Source organism: Hypanus sabinus, chromosome 3 (assembly GCF_030144855.1).
Source record: "Hypanus sabinus isolate sHypSab1 chromosome 3, sHypSab1.hap1, whole genome shotgun sequence".
NCBI lineage: Eukaryota > Metazoa > Chordata > Chondrichthyes > Myliobatiformes > Dasyatidae > Hypanus > Hypanus sabinus.
In genome coordinates this window covers 16809130-16823239 of record NC_082708.1, presented here as the reverse complement: position 1 = coordinate 16823239, position 14110 = coordinate 16809130, and the positions used below count along the sequence as shown (strand labels likewise).

The 14110-nt window shown below is 40.0% G+C and overlaps 1 protein-coding gene across 2 annotated transcripts in view; it reads right to left on the bottom strand.

Annotated features, from left to right (window-relative positions):
- dhrsx (dehydrogenase/reductase (SDR family) X-linked) overlaps positions 1–14110 on the bottom strand; it is a 327562-nt gene that overhangs the window by 115607 nt on the left and 197845 nt on the right. For both annotated transcript variants that reach the window (XM_059963779.1, XM_059963780.1), the window contains exon 4: positions 11689–11790. In XM_059963779.1, the coding sequence (XP_059819762.1) occupies positions 11689–11790 (102 nt within the window). The remainder of the gene's footprint in view (positions 1–11688; positions 11791–14110) is intronic.

The following is a 14110-nucleotide window of genomic DNA, read 5'->3' as shown; positions in this document are numbered from 1 at the left end:
TTCTGAATAGACATTGAACCCATGAACAGTACCTCACTAACTGCACTACTTATTTAACTTTTTATATACAGTTTTTATTATTATTTATTTCAATGTACTGCTACTGCAAAACAATGAAGTTCACGCCATATGCCAGTGATATTAAACCTGATTCTGATTCTGATTAAAGCGATTGGGTGAGTAAATAAGGGAGGAATTCTTCTCTGGAGGTGAAGTCAAAGCAATGGACACACTGCTAACATAGGAGTCATGGGAGATATTGGGAAACACACTGTTACATGCTGAAATACGCAACAAATAAACGTTTATTTCCATTGACACTAATCACATTCCTGTTTTTTTCACAGCAATAGACTGGTGATCAGAAAACAAACTGCTGGAGGAACTCAGTAGACCAAGCAGCATCTGTAGAGGGATGTGGAGAGTTGATTTTTTGGATAGATACCCTTCAGCAGTATGGATGAATTGACCTAAATTGTTGACTATCCATTTCCCTCCATAGACGGTACCTGACCTTCAGAGTTTCTCCAGCAATGTGTCATTTTGTTCCAGATTCCTGCATCAGCAGTGGTTTGAGTCTCTAATAGATTGGTGAAGCCTAGCAGTAAAGTTCAAAGTTCAAATTAAATTGATTATAAGACCATAAATATAGGAGCAGAATTAGGCCATTTGGCCATTGAGTGTGCGCCGCCATTTCAACGTGGCTGATCCAATTTTCCTCTCAGCCCGAATCTCCTGATTTCTCCCTGTAACCCTTCATGCCCTGACCAGTTAAGAATCTATTGACCTCTGCCTTAAGTATACATAAAAACTTGGCCTCTGCAGCTTCCTGTGACATAGAATTCCACAGAGTCACCCCTCCTTGGCTAAAGAAATTCTTCCTCATCTCCATTATAAAAGGATGCTCCTCTATTCTGAGGCTGTATCCTTTGGTCTTAGACTCTCCCACCATAGGAAACGTCCTCTCCATATCCATTCTATCAAGGCCTTACACCATTCAATAGTTTCAATTAGGTCACCTCTCATTCTTCTGAATTCTAGTGAATATGGGCCAGAGCCATCAAACACTCTTCATACACAAGCCATTCAATCCTGGGATCATTTTCATGAACCTCCTTTGAACCTTCTCCAATTTCAGCACATCCTTTCTAAGATAAAGGGTCCAAACTGCTCACAATACTCCAGGTTCAGCCCCACCTGTGCTTTATAAAGTCTCAACATTACATCCTTGCTTTTATATTCTTGTCCTCTTGAAATGAATGCAAACATTGCATTTGCCTTCCTCACTACTGACTAAAGCTGCCAATTAACTTTTAGTGAATACTGCACAAGGACTCCCAAATCCCTTTGTGCGTCAGATTTTGTATTTCCTCTCTATTTAGAAAATAGTCAATACTTTCATTTTTTCTACCAAAGTGCATGACCATACACTTCCTGACACTGTATTCCATCTATCATTTCTTTGTCCATTCTCTTTATCTCTCTAAGTCCTTCTACAGCCTCTCTACTTCCTGAAAACTACCTGCCCCTCCACCTATTTCATATTGTCTGCAAACTTTTCAACAAATCCATCAATTCTAGCATCCAAATCATTGACATAAAAAGAATCGGTCCCAACACAGACAACTGTGGAACACCACTAGTCACCAGTAGCCAACTCGAAAACACTCCCTTTATTTCCACTCTTTGCCTCCTCCCAATCAGCCATTGCTTTATCCATGGTAGAATCTTTCCTGTAATACCATGGGCTTGTAGCTTGTTAAGCAGCTTCACATGTCTTCTGAAAATCCACGTACACAACATCAACTGATTCTTCTTTGTCTATTTTGCTTGTTATTTCTTCAAAGAATTCCAACAGATTTATCAGGCAAGATTTTCCCTTGAGGAAACCATGCTGACTATGGCCTATTTTTATCATATTTCTCCAAGTACCATGAGACCATCCTTAATAATCGACCCCAACATCTTCCCAACAACTGAGATCAGACTAAATGCCCTATAGTTTCCTTTCTTTTGCTTCACTCCCTTCTTGAAGAGTGCAGTGACAGTTGCAATTTTCTAGTCTTCCAGAATCTAGTGCTCCTTGAAAGATCTTTACTAATCCCTCCACAATCTCTTCAGCCACCTTTTTCAGAAACCTGGGGTGTACACCATCTGGTCCAGGTGACTTATCTACCTTCAGACCTTTCAGTTTCCAAAGTACCTTCGCTCTAGTAATGGTAACACACCTCATGGCCTCCAACACCTGAAACTTACATTCTGCTAGTCTCTTCCACAATGAACTGTTGCAAAATATTTATTCAGTTTGTCTGCCATTTCATTGTCTCCCATTCCTTCCTTTCCAGCATCATTTTCCAGCAGTCTGATATCCATTCTTGCCTCTCTTTTACACAGCATGTACCTGAAGAAACATTTGGTATCCTCTTTAATATTATCGGCTAGCTCACTTTTGTATTCTATCTTTACTTTCTTAATAATTTTTTTTTAGTTGCCTTCTGTTGGTTTTTAAAATCTTCCCTATCCTCTCACTTTCCACTAATGGTTGGTCTATTATATGCTCTCTCTTTGTGTACCGTATAGCCTACAGTATAATAAAGGACTACTTTATGTTTTAGTAACACGACGTTGAATGTGCTATTAGGCACGTATTGATCTGTACGTGTGTGTCGAGTTTGGTTTCTGCCAGTAAAGAACCATGAAACTTAGCTGCCGTCTCCAGCATTTTCTGTCTGTTACTAAAACTTGAGATATTGTTTTCTTCTATTATTGCAAGGGGTCTGGAGTAAAAAAGTAAGAGTGCTGTCTTGTAAATCCACAAGGAGCTGTATTACTGTGCACAGTTTTAGTGTCCATATTTAGGAAGGATGTGCTTGCTTTGGAAGCAGCACAGATAAGGTTGATTTCTGAGATGAAAGGGTTTATGTCTGAGGATAGGTTGAACACATTGACCTATACAATGGGATATAGAAGAATGGGAGGTGATCTTACTGAAGTAGATAACATTCTGAGGGATATTGGCATCATGGATAGTGAGAGGATGATTTCCCTAGTGGGGCTATCTAGAAGCAGGGCAATGGATTCAGAGTAAGGGGTCACCCATTTCATATGGAGATAGGTATGACTTGCTTCTATTGGAGGGTCATGATTCTTCAGAATTATCTACTCCAGAGAACTGTGGAGTGGAATGAACTGTAACTGGCCAATTTTCCAGTTATATTGGTCAGTAAATTGGGAAGGGTACAAAAAAGATTTACAAGGGTGTTATTGGGACTGGAGGGCTTGGACTGTAAGGACAGCTTGGATAGATATTTTCCCTGGAGTGTAGGAGGCTGAGGGGTGACTCTGTATAGGGTTTTAAAATTATGAAGGCCACGAACAAAGTGAATAGCCAATGTCCTTTTCCCCAGGATAAGAGGATCCAGAATTAAAGAGCATAGACTTAAAGTGTGATGGAAAAGATTTAAAAGAGAACACGAAGTTGGTGGTGAGTTGTATATACGGAACCCGCTGCCAGGTGAGGTAATACAGGCAGGTAGAATGTCATTTGTACTGTTGCATTGATAGAGACATCTTGGAGGGACCTGGGCCAAACACAGGAAAATGGCAGTAGCTTAGATGGGCGTTTCTGTTTGCATGGGTGTGATGTACTGAAGGCTGTTTCTGTGCAGTATAACTCTATATGAGTCTTATTTAACTGTACCACCTGGACTATACACAAGAGATGTCCGATTTTTCTGACTGCTGTTGTATTCACCAATATCTCCTGCCTGAAACTCCATGGGAGTTTTTCCTTGTCTTCCCCAGTGACTACTGCAAGAAGAATGTGAATGCAAGAATAAGAAGTAAGAGATCTGCTAACTCTCCTGGAATTAGATGTGTCTAAATTGCAAGGAATGAGTTGCAGCTACGTTTGCCTGTAAGGTTCTCACACCCATTTATTAAAAACAATCTAGTGTCATTTGATCACACTCAATAGAGCCTGTGTGAAACTGCAAAAAAATTTGAAAAATCCATGTTAATTACTACTGTATTTGTATATGATCAAGATTCAAATAATGTTTGAGACAATGCACTTGCTTTATTAATAAAAAAACTTTCTGATATTATATAAAATAAGGCTTGTTATAATTTGATATTATGTTATTAAGTAAACAAATGGTAAGCATTTGTATGTTAAGGGTAAACATATTAGTTTAGCATAGTGCCGCAGTAAAAAAAACAGTTGATACACTATTAAAATAAAAGGGGAGGAGTGTACCGTATAGCCTACAGTATAATAAGCGACTACTTTGTTTTAGTAACACATCACTGAATGTGCTATTAGGCGCATATTGATCTGTGCATGTGTGCTGAGTTCGGTTTCTGCCACTAAAGGACCATGAACCTTAGCTCCTGTCTCCAGCGTTTTTATTAACAGCATTGTTGTGTAACCAGGCCACATACACAACACTTTGACTTGTATGTTGGCTTCGATTATCTTGTTAGCCACGGTTGTGTCATCTTACCTTTAGAATACTTTCTCCTCTTTGGGATGTATATATCCTGTGCCTTCTGAAATGCTTCCAGAAATTCCAGCCATTGCTGTTCTGCTGTCATCCCTGCCAGTGTTCTTTTCCAATTAATTTTGGCCAACTCCTCTCTCATACCTCTGTAATTCCCTTTACTCCATTATAAGACTGATATATTTGACTTTAGCTTCTCCTTCTCAAATTTCAGGGTGAATTTGATCATATCATGATCACACTCCCCTAAAGGTTCTTTTACCTTAAGCTCTCTAATTATTTCCAGTTCATTGCACCAGAATTGTCAAAGTACATATAATTATAAAGTGCATAAACAATGTACATAAAGTACCTCATTATCAAAGTACTGTACACATATAGACCGTGCAAAAGTCTTTAGGCACATATATATAGCTGGGGTGCCTAAGACTTTTGCACAGTACTGTAAGAATTTTATGTATTGCATTGAGCTGCTGCCTCAAAAAAGACCAACAAATTTCATGACAGATGTGAGTGATGGTAAACCTGATTCTGATATGAGTTTCTATTGTGGACTGAGATTGGGAAAGGGACACGGAATCATGGTTGGGAAAAGGGGAAGGGAGAGGGGAGGGAGCAGGAAGCACCAATTGTTCAGAATCAAATTACCTTGCCTGGTATCACAGGGCCGAGTGTGTCTGCACCAGTGCCACATAACCCCCACAGCTGTCACTCCTTCTGTGCCACCTCTCCTACATCTCTCTCGTGGCACTCCAAGTTCAGTATTCCCAACATCCTATGCTCCCACCAGATTTATAAGCTCGTTCTCCACTCCATGTTGACGAATACAGTTCCTTAAAAGTCTTAGGCACCCTAGCTATCAATCTAGATCTGAAGACTTTGGCACTGTATTGTATGACACCATACATTATGCTGAGATTCACTTTCTTGCAGGCATTCACAGTAGAACAAAGAAATACGACAGAATCAATGAAAAACTACACACAAAGACTGACAAATAATCAACGTGCAAAAGAAGACAAACTGTAAATATTAAAAACCACAAATAATAATAATTCAATAGAAAGACAGATAAATAAAGGGATAATAGATAAATAACTAAATAAAGAATTCTTTATATTGTTAATGAGTTCCTTCTCCACTCCATGCTGAATTAGGGCCTGTGGATGGATGCTTTTTGTGGACTTAATTCAGAACACTATTTGCTTGTGTTTATTGTTTGCATGATTTGTTTTTTCTCAGTATTTGGGTGTTTGACGGTTTTCTTTTGTTAATGGGTTCTTTGGGGTTTCTTTGTTTCGTGGCTGCCTGTGAGGAGCCGTACCTCAAGCTTGTATAATGTACACGTGCTTTGATAATAAGTGTACAGTACTTTGAACATTGAACTTTTGAACATCCCTCAGACATGAAAAAAAAAGTTAAGAGTCTTCAATTACAAACTTGGAACAATTTAGTTCACAAAAACATGGCCTTTTTGTTCCTAACAATAATAAAATAGTACAGCACAAATCAATGCTCTCAATTTTTGTCATATTGATTTCTCTACATTGACAACATTTACCATCTGATAGAAATATATTTTCACAAAGGCATACACTTACACAAACAATAAACAGATCCGTGTCAGCTTTTAATTCTAAATGCCGAGATGGATAGAGTTTGGGACTCAAATGTATTAAGCATCATGGGGAAGTGATGCATGTATGCAGTTAGGTCAAAGATTCGACATAATCTCCCTGATCAGCTCTGAGGAGCTAAGTAACTTACATCTGATGTTCAGTTTCACATCCAGCTTTGCAAGAATCAACCCCGCACAAAAAAAGATTATAGAACAATGGTGATTGCTCCTCTTGAAAGCTATTACTGTAAAAATAATTCCATGGGATAGACACACTTTTGTAACACTGAGCTGAACTGAACTAAAATATGCCTTTATATTTTGTGTTTTATATTCTGTATTTTTGCTCGGTTTTTGTTGCCGTTTGCACAACTTTCTTTTGCACATGGAGAGGACAAGGGAAGTTTAGTGTTGGAACTTTTTCTTTGACTGGGTTGGTTCAATAGTTCTTCGTCTCGTGACTGTCTGTGGAAAAGATGAACTTCAAGGTTGTATACTGTATACATATTTTGATTATAAATGTACTTTGAACCTTTGAGTCTTGAATTATTTCCTTTAGGAGAATGATCCACTGAAAGTAAGGCTTAGAGTAACTCAGTGTGTGATGAATATGCAGAGTCTGGAGGGATATAAACCATGTCCAAGCAAAAGGGATTCTGTGCCATTAGTTTTGTAAGATTGGCACAACATCATGGGCCGAATGGCCTCATCCTGTGCTGTACTGTTCTATGTTCTATGTTAATCTGGTTGGAAGGAGGAAGATTGGCTGAAGTCACGGCATTTTTTATAAAATTCTTCAATGGAATCCTTAGGATTCATGAGAACAGCCAGATGAGACTTGTGCTTAATTTCTCTTTTGAAGAATACCTCTGACAGACCAGTACATTTGGTATCAGTGTGCATTTGACTGTAACTGATTTCATTCTCCCTTCATTATCCATTATTTTAAAACCTTAAAATGGAATGAGAAATAAGCAGAGCGGGTACAGTAGCATAGTGATTATTTTGCTCTCATGTAGAAGGTTCGATGATCAGAGATTAATTTGAATAACATCATGACAGTTGAGGAATTTAAATGTACCTAATTAAAATAATCTGAATTTTTTCAAAAATCAGTTATCGTGATCATGAAACTACTAGATTTCTGTAAAAACATTTAATTCATGTCATTAGAAAATAGAACACAGAATAAGGAAGTTTACAGCACAATACAGGCCCTTCGGCCCTAATGTGCCAACCATTTAACCTATTTTCAGATCGGGTAGTTTTGTGATCAGTATTACTGTCTTTTTTTAATTTCAGATTAGGCCATCTGGCAAATCAAGCCTGCTCCATTCAGTAATTAAGCTCCATATTCCTGCCCTTTTCCCCTTAAACTTGAATTCCCTTACTATGCAAAAATCTATCTGCGTCTTAGATATATTTAATGAGGCAGCCTCTCCTGCTTCCCCGGGCAGAGAATTCCACAGATTTACTACATGGAGCCCTTAGGTGTACAGAGTCGTATGGCACAGAAACAGGCCCTTCATTCCAAAACATCCATGCTGACCATGTTTCCCATCTAAGCTAGTCTCATTTGCCCACATTTGTACCATATCCCTCCAAGTCAGGGGTTCCCAACCTGGGGTCCATGGACCCCTCACTTAATGGTATTGGTCCATGGCATAGAAAAGATTAGGAACCCCTAGCCTAAACCATTCCTATCTATGTACCTAGTAAATGTTATTAATATACCTGCCTCCACCATTCCCTCTGCAATGTTAGCTCTAATTATATTTTTACAGCTGCACAGTCCAACCATTGCCCTGAGCAGAAAACTGCACGGCAATTTAATAAAACATTATATAAAAGAAAATCCTATCTACTGGGCAACAAAGGCTATGTGCATGGGAGCATTTCAGTTACTGTGTGGCTGTGCACCTGTGCACCTGTGCAGTTGAGAGAGAGAACAGTATTCCTCTGTTAACTTATTCCATGTACTGATCGTGAGTGAAAAAGTTGCTCCTTAGGGTTCTGTTAAATCTCTCCCCACTCACCTTAAATCTATAGCCTTCAAGTACTTGATTTCGTAACCCTGGGGAAAAGAAGACTGCACATTCACCCTGTCTATGCCATCATAATTTTAAGATAGTTCCATAAGATGACAGCTCATTTTCCTAATGCGCCAGTGAAAAGAGTTCCAACCTGCTTGAACTCTCTCCATAACTCAGTCCCTTGAGTGCAGGCACAGTAGCATAGTGGTTAATGCAGTACAGATGACCCGGATTCAATTACTGCTGCTGTCTGGGAGGAGTTAGTATATTCCTCCCGTAACCACGTGGGTTTCCTGCCAGTCCAAAGGTGTAGCGATTGGTTAGTTAATTGGCCATTGCATATTGTCCCGTGATCAGGCTTGGATTAAATCAGGGGATTGCTGGATGGCGTAGCACAAAGGGCTGGAAGGACCTACTCCGCACTCTATCTCAATAAATAAATAAATAAACATCCTTGCAAATCTCCTCTGCATTCCTTTTTCAGCTTAATACACCTTCTCTGTAGCAGGGAAACCAAGACCGAACACACTGTTTTAAAGCAGCCTCTCCAACTCACACACGCTCTATACAGGGGTTTCGAATCTTAAGTCCATAGACCCCTTGCTTAATGGCGTTGGTCCATGGCTTAAGAATGGTCGGGAACCTCTCATGCACTCCTGACGTACAGAGCTGTCATCTAAAGAGCTGACTTATTTTTTAAACAGTATGAATGCCAATACTTGTACTGTAAACCTAAATGATTCTGTGATTAAGGAAAGCAATTTCTTTTTGATTATTATCATTCAATACATTTCAACAACCTTCTCCAGCTATGCATTACAGATCTGAACAATCAAATGCTAATCGGAGTAACATGATTCTCCTCTTCATTCCACAGATTCCAGTTGGTTTCACTTGGACTCCTTTCTACTTAAGAACTGATTTTCTTTCAAATCTGATTCTCTCCGTGAAGCTTAATTTTTAATTTTGCTTTTTGTCATCCCTGTTATCGTATTAAGCTCCTCTCTCTGAACTTCATCACTGGCACTAGTTTCAAAATAAATGGAGAAATACTAAACCAGGAATAGATACAGATAATCACACCACGGTATCAGAAACGAAAGTGCAACAGTGCAAAAGTGCAACAGTGACAGTTAAGTTACACTATGATCTCTGAGAAAATTGCACAAGTATATCTTAGTTCAGGTTTATTGTCTTTCAACAGTGTACACATATACCACCAAACAAAACAATGTTCCTCTGGACTGAGGTGGAAAACACAGTACATGTAACTCACTCGCAACACATAAAGTAAAATTACCACAAATAAATTAACTAATAATATATTCCAGTAGATTGATATTTGGCATAAGATGCATTTATGACACGAGTTTTAAAATAGACAGTATTAATGCTACTGGTGCTTCATGCGTGATGAAAGCTGGGTGGTGGCAGGGAGTTCAGTAGTCCCACAGCATGGGGAAGAAGCCATTTCCCATCTTTAACAGTCGCTGTTCTTATGCTATAGCTCCTCTTGATTAGTAAGGGTGTTAAAGGTTAGGGGGAGAAGGGAGGAGAGTGGGGTTGAGAGGGATAATAAATCAGGCAATGATAGAATGGTGGAGCAGTCAATGGGGAAATGGCCTAATTCTGTTCCTACAGTAGAAAACCATAACTATTACAGGAAAGAAAGCATGAAGCGAGCAGAGTTATGCTATGCAATTACCTTAGAATAAATGTTGCAGATTGGATAGTACTGTAATTCACACATTATGCATGATCCAGATAATTTCAAAGATTAGTATGGTGTGGGAGCAGGCAGATTCTTCACCAGGACACTCAGAACAAAAAGCTACACACCACTAGCACTTGAATATTGTATCCTTTCTGACAGGTTGGATTTGCTTCTCTTGGACTTTGAGTTGGGCGGGTTGGCAGGATAGAGTCAGACAGTAATGGAGCACCACAGCTGGTCCTTTGACCCATGCTGGACCATCAATTTGCCTAGTCCCATCAATCTTTACCCAGATCATAGCCTTCCATACACCTCCAATCCATGTGGCTATCCAAATTTCTCTTAACTGTTGAAATTGATCCTGCATTCATCACTTCCACTGGTAGCTTGTTCCACACTCTCACCAGCCTCTGAGAGAAGTACTTCCTCATGTTCCCTTTAAACATTTCACCTTTCACCCTTAACCAATGTCCTCTCAAGCAACCTCAGCAGACAAAAGCCTGCTTGCATTTACCCTATCTATATCCCTCATAATTTTGTATGCCTCTATCAAATCTCCCCTCATTCTTCTGTGCTCTAGGGAATAAAGTCCTAACCTAATCAACCTTTCCCTATAACTCAGGTCTTCAAGTTCCAGCAACATCCTTGTAAATTTTCTCTGCACTCTTTCAAACTTACTGACACCTTTCCTGTAGGCAGGTAACCAGAACTGTACACAATTTGTACAAAATTAGACTTCACCAACATCTTATAAAACTTTTATATATCATCCCAACTCATGGACTCAGTACTTTGATTTATGAAGGCTAATATGTCAAAAGCTTTCTGTATGGTTCTATCTACCTGTGAAGCTTGTGATGTGTGGGGTGGGGTTCCGGACTGAGGTATACAAAGTTATGAAATGCTTAGCCATTGTGGGGGTATGGATAGATTCAATAGTAACAAACAAAAATTAATTGCTTGCAATAGGATGGAATCATTAAAACTTACAATGCTGCCTTTCCTCTTGGTAGACATGTCCGTAACAAGAGGGTGCTGGTTTGCAAGGGAATGGAGTTTTAGAGGGGATTTGAAAAATAAGGTTTTATCCCTAGAGATGGGTGAAATTTGGAACAAACTGGGGGAGGAATGGGGCTAGGCAGATACTCTCGTAATATTTAAGTATTGAGAGAAATGTCATTACATAGAAGGCATGGCTCCCTCTTCTTCCCCGATGAGCCACACTCAGATTGGAGGAGCAACACCTTATATTCTGTTTGAGTAGCCTCCAACCTGATGGCATGAACATCGATTTCTCTAACTTTTGTTCATTTCTTCTCCCTCCTTCTTTCTTTTTCCACCCCCCATTCTGGCTCGCTTCTTACCCCTTCTCTTCTCCTCACCCGTCCATCACCTTCCTCTGGTGCCCCTCCTCTTTACTTCTTCCACCTATCACCTCCCAGCTTCTTACTTTACCCCCATCGACCTCCCTTCGCCCTTACCTGGTTTTAGCCATCTCCTGCCAGCTTGAACTCCTTCCTCTTTCCCTAATTTATTATTGTAGTCTGCCCCACTTCCTTTCCAGTGCTGATAAAGGGTCTCAGCCCAAAATGCCGACTGCTTATTCCCCTCCAAAGATGCTGCCCAACCTGCCGAGTACCTCGTTGACGTAGAAGGTTACGGACAGAGTGCTAGAAAACTGAATTAGTACAGAACTTCTAAGGTTCAAGCTTCTTGTCACATCAAGGTGAGTTCTTGGTGGTCAGCATGGACTCCATGGGGTGCAAGGACTGATTCTGCATTATATACTCTGTAACTCCATAAAGATAAGTTACAACTCACCGTTGTTCACCAAGACATGAAGGGGAAGGTTCCTTGCTTTGAAATGTTCCACAAATTGTCGTACGGATTGCAATGAAGCCAGTTCTAGGTACATAAACTCCACTGTGAATGAAAAGAAAAAGAAAATATTATTTGTAATATCAAGGGAGAGAGGGAAGGGACTTAAAAGGGGCCTGCAGTGCTACTTTTTAATGAGAGCGTGCTAAGTATATGGAATGAGCTTCCAGAGGAAATGGTTGAGGCAGGTTCAAAGGAGTTATCTAAAAAGCACTTGGTTAGGTACTTGGTATTGTTCCTTAAGATTGTTATAGCTGGGGGTGGTAGTGGGAATAATCTGCCACGACCTTTTAAATGGCTCCCAATGGCATGCATCTCAAATAGCCTCTGACAACCAAGTCCAGCTCCTGGCCTTCATATATGGCTTAGTTACTAAGCCTAGCAGAACCATTTCTACTGATAGGAGAAGCGGCAAAGGTGGGTTACTGACACCTTAAAACAAGTCGCTTTACGTAGAGTGGGGCTCCTCAGACATGGTTGGCAGTTCACGTAGAAGGAGAGCTCTGATCCCAGACTTCCATTGCTTTGCGGGTTTATCCACTCAAAAGGAAGGCTTCAGGAGTAAAAATCCTGAGCGGGAGTCCCTAAGGCAGTCCTACATTGAGTTCAATGCTGACTGGCACCTCCTGGGGCCAAACTGCATTGGTCTCTGCCATTTCGTTGGATTCATCAGTTACATGGAGGGGCAACAGCCTGCTCTCTCCATGTCATACTGCCTTGGCTTGCCTGTCACATAGATAGCTGAGATGCAACTTACATGGTTAACCCCAACCAACCGTGGGCCTCATTGGTTAGATACATGGGGGAGTACAGCTTGAATGCAGGAAATGGGATGAGCTAGGTGGAAAAAGTGGTCAGCAATGAACTCATTAGACCAAAGGGCCTATTATATGCTGTATTACCCTATAACTCTATCATCTTACTGCTAATGAGTCTCAGTAGCAAATACTAAAAATTCATCACTGAAAGACAAGAGGTACTGCCATTAAAGTTATAGCTAAGCAGATATTTTTCTGTGTTTGGATAGAGGGGTAATAGTTTGAATTATCTTCCAATTTTTGAATAAACCCTTTGATGCAAAGAGATGGTTCAATAGCCAAAGCCAACAAGAGCTTGGGATGACAACAACAACTTGCATTTATATTTCCATTTTGGGAATTAGTGTCTAATAGTCATTTAAGACAATGATGCCATAACACATAGGAGCAGAGTGAGGTCATGCAGCCCATCGAGTCTGCTCCAACATTTTATCATGGCTGATTTATTACCTGTCCCACTTTAGGAAATACCCTCTCCACATCCACTCTATTGACATGATCCTTCTGCTCTTGCCATATCATTGGGATAGCAAACGGCATTGATTTCCGCGTACCCCTGAGCCAAGCTCTAAGATCGACAGCGCATGTTGCACAACAAATGTGAGGAGCCCAGGCTTTGTCTTGGTCACCAATTTTACAGCCAAAGTAGAGCTCATAAGAGCAGCCATGCTCCATCTTTGAGATTTAAGCGTATACTCGCCACAGATATAACAGAAAGTATTGCGGCTGTTGCAACATTGGTGAAGCATTTTGCTATCTCAAATACTCCTGAAAATACGATTACTTTATTATAAGAGTACACATAGTATGTTACGTGCATGTAGAACATGCGTATCAACGTGATCGCAAACCTGTATATATGTAAACGCAGTGCATAGTATGATGTATGCATGATGTTTTTATAGCCTTTCTAAAACATGTCCTGTTTGCATTATCCACCCTGCCTAAGCATGCCCAGGCATGTCTGGACAAGATAGAAAACTTTTCAGCTTACATTGTAGGCAATATTTTAATTGACTTCAGTTATTAATTGAAATAACAAATACAGGCTAATTCAAAAAAAAATAGTGCGTGATAGGGAAATTTTACGGTGATTTTCATGATCGTCAGCCTAAATTCCAAAAGTATTCAGGAAACAAAATCTTGGTAGTCCGAAAAAATTAATCATTATTACCAAGATCTTCTACGACACTGGAAAGATTGTAAACATCTTAATGGGAGCTAGAAACAAAAAGTAATACACACAAAATTCTGAAGGAACTCAACAGGTTAAGCCGCATCTATGGAAAGAAATACACCTGACAAATACTCTTGGCCCAAAACGTTAACTCTTTATTCCCCTCCATAGATGCTGCCTGACCTGTGGTGTTGCTCAATGGAGGGGAATAAACAGTTAGCATTCTGAGCAGAGACCCTTCGTCAGGTTTATTTCATTCCATAGATGCTGTCTAACCTGCTGAGTTCCTCCTGCATTTTGTGTCAGTTATTCTGGATTACCAGCATCTGCAGAATCTCTTGTGTTTAGAAACACAATGTAACCTGCCATC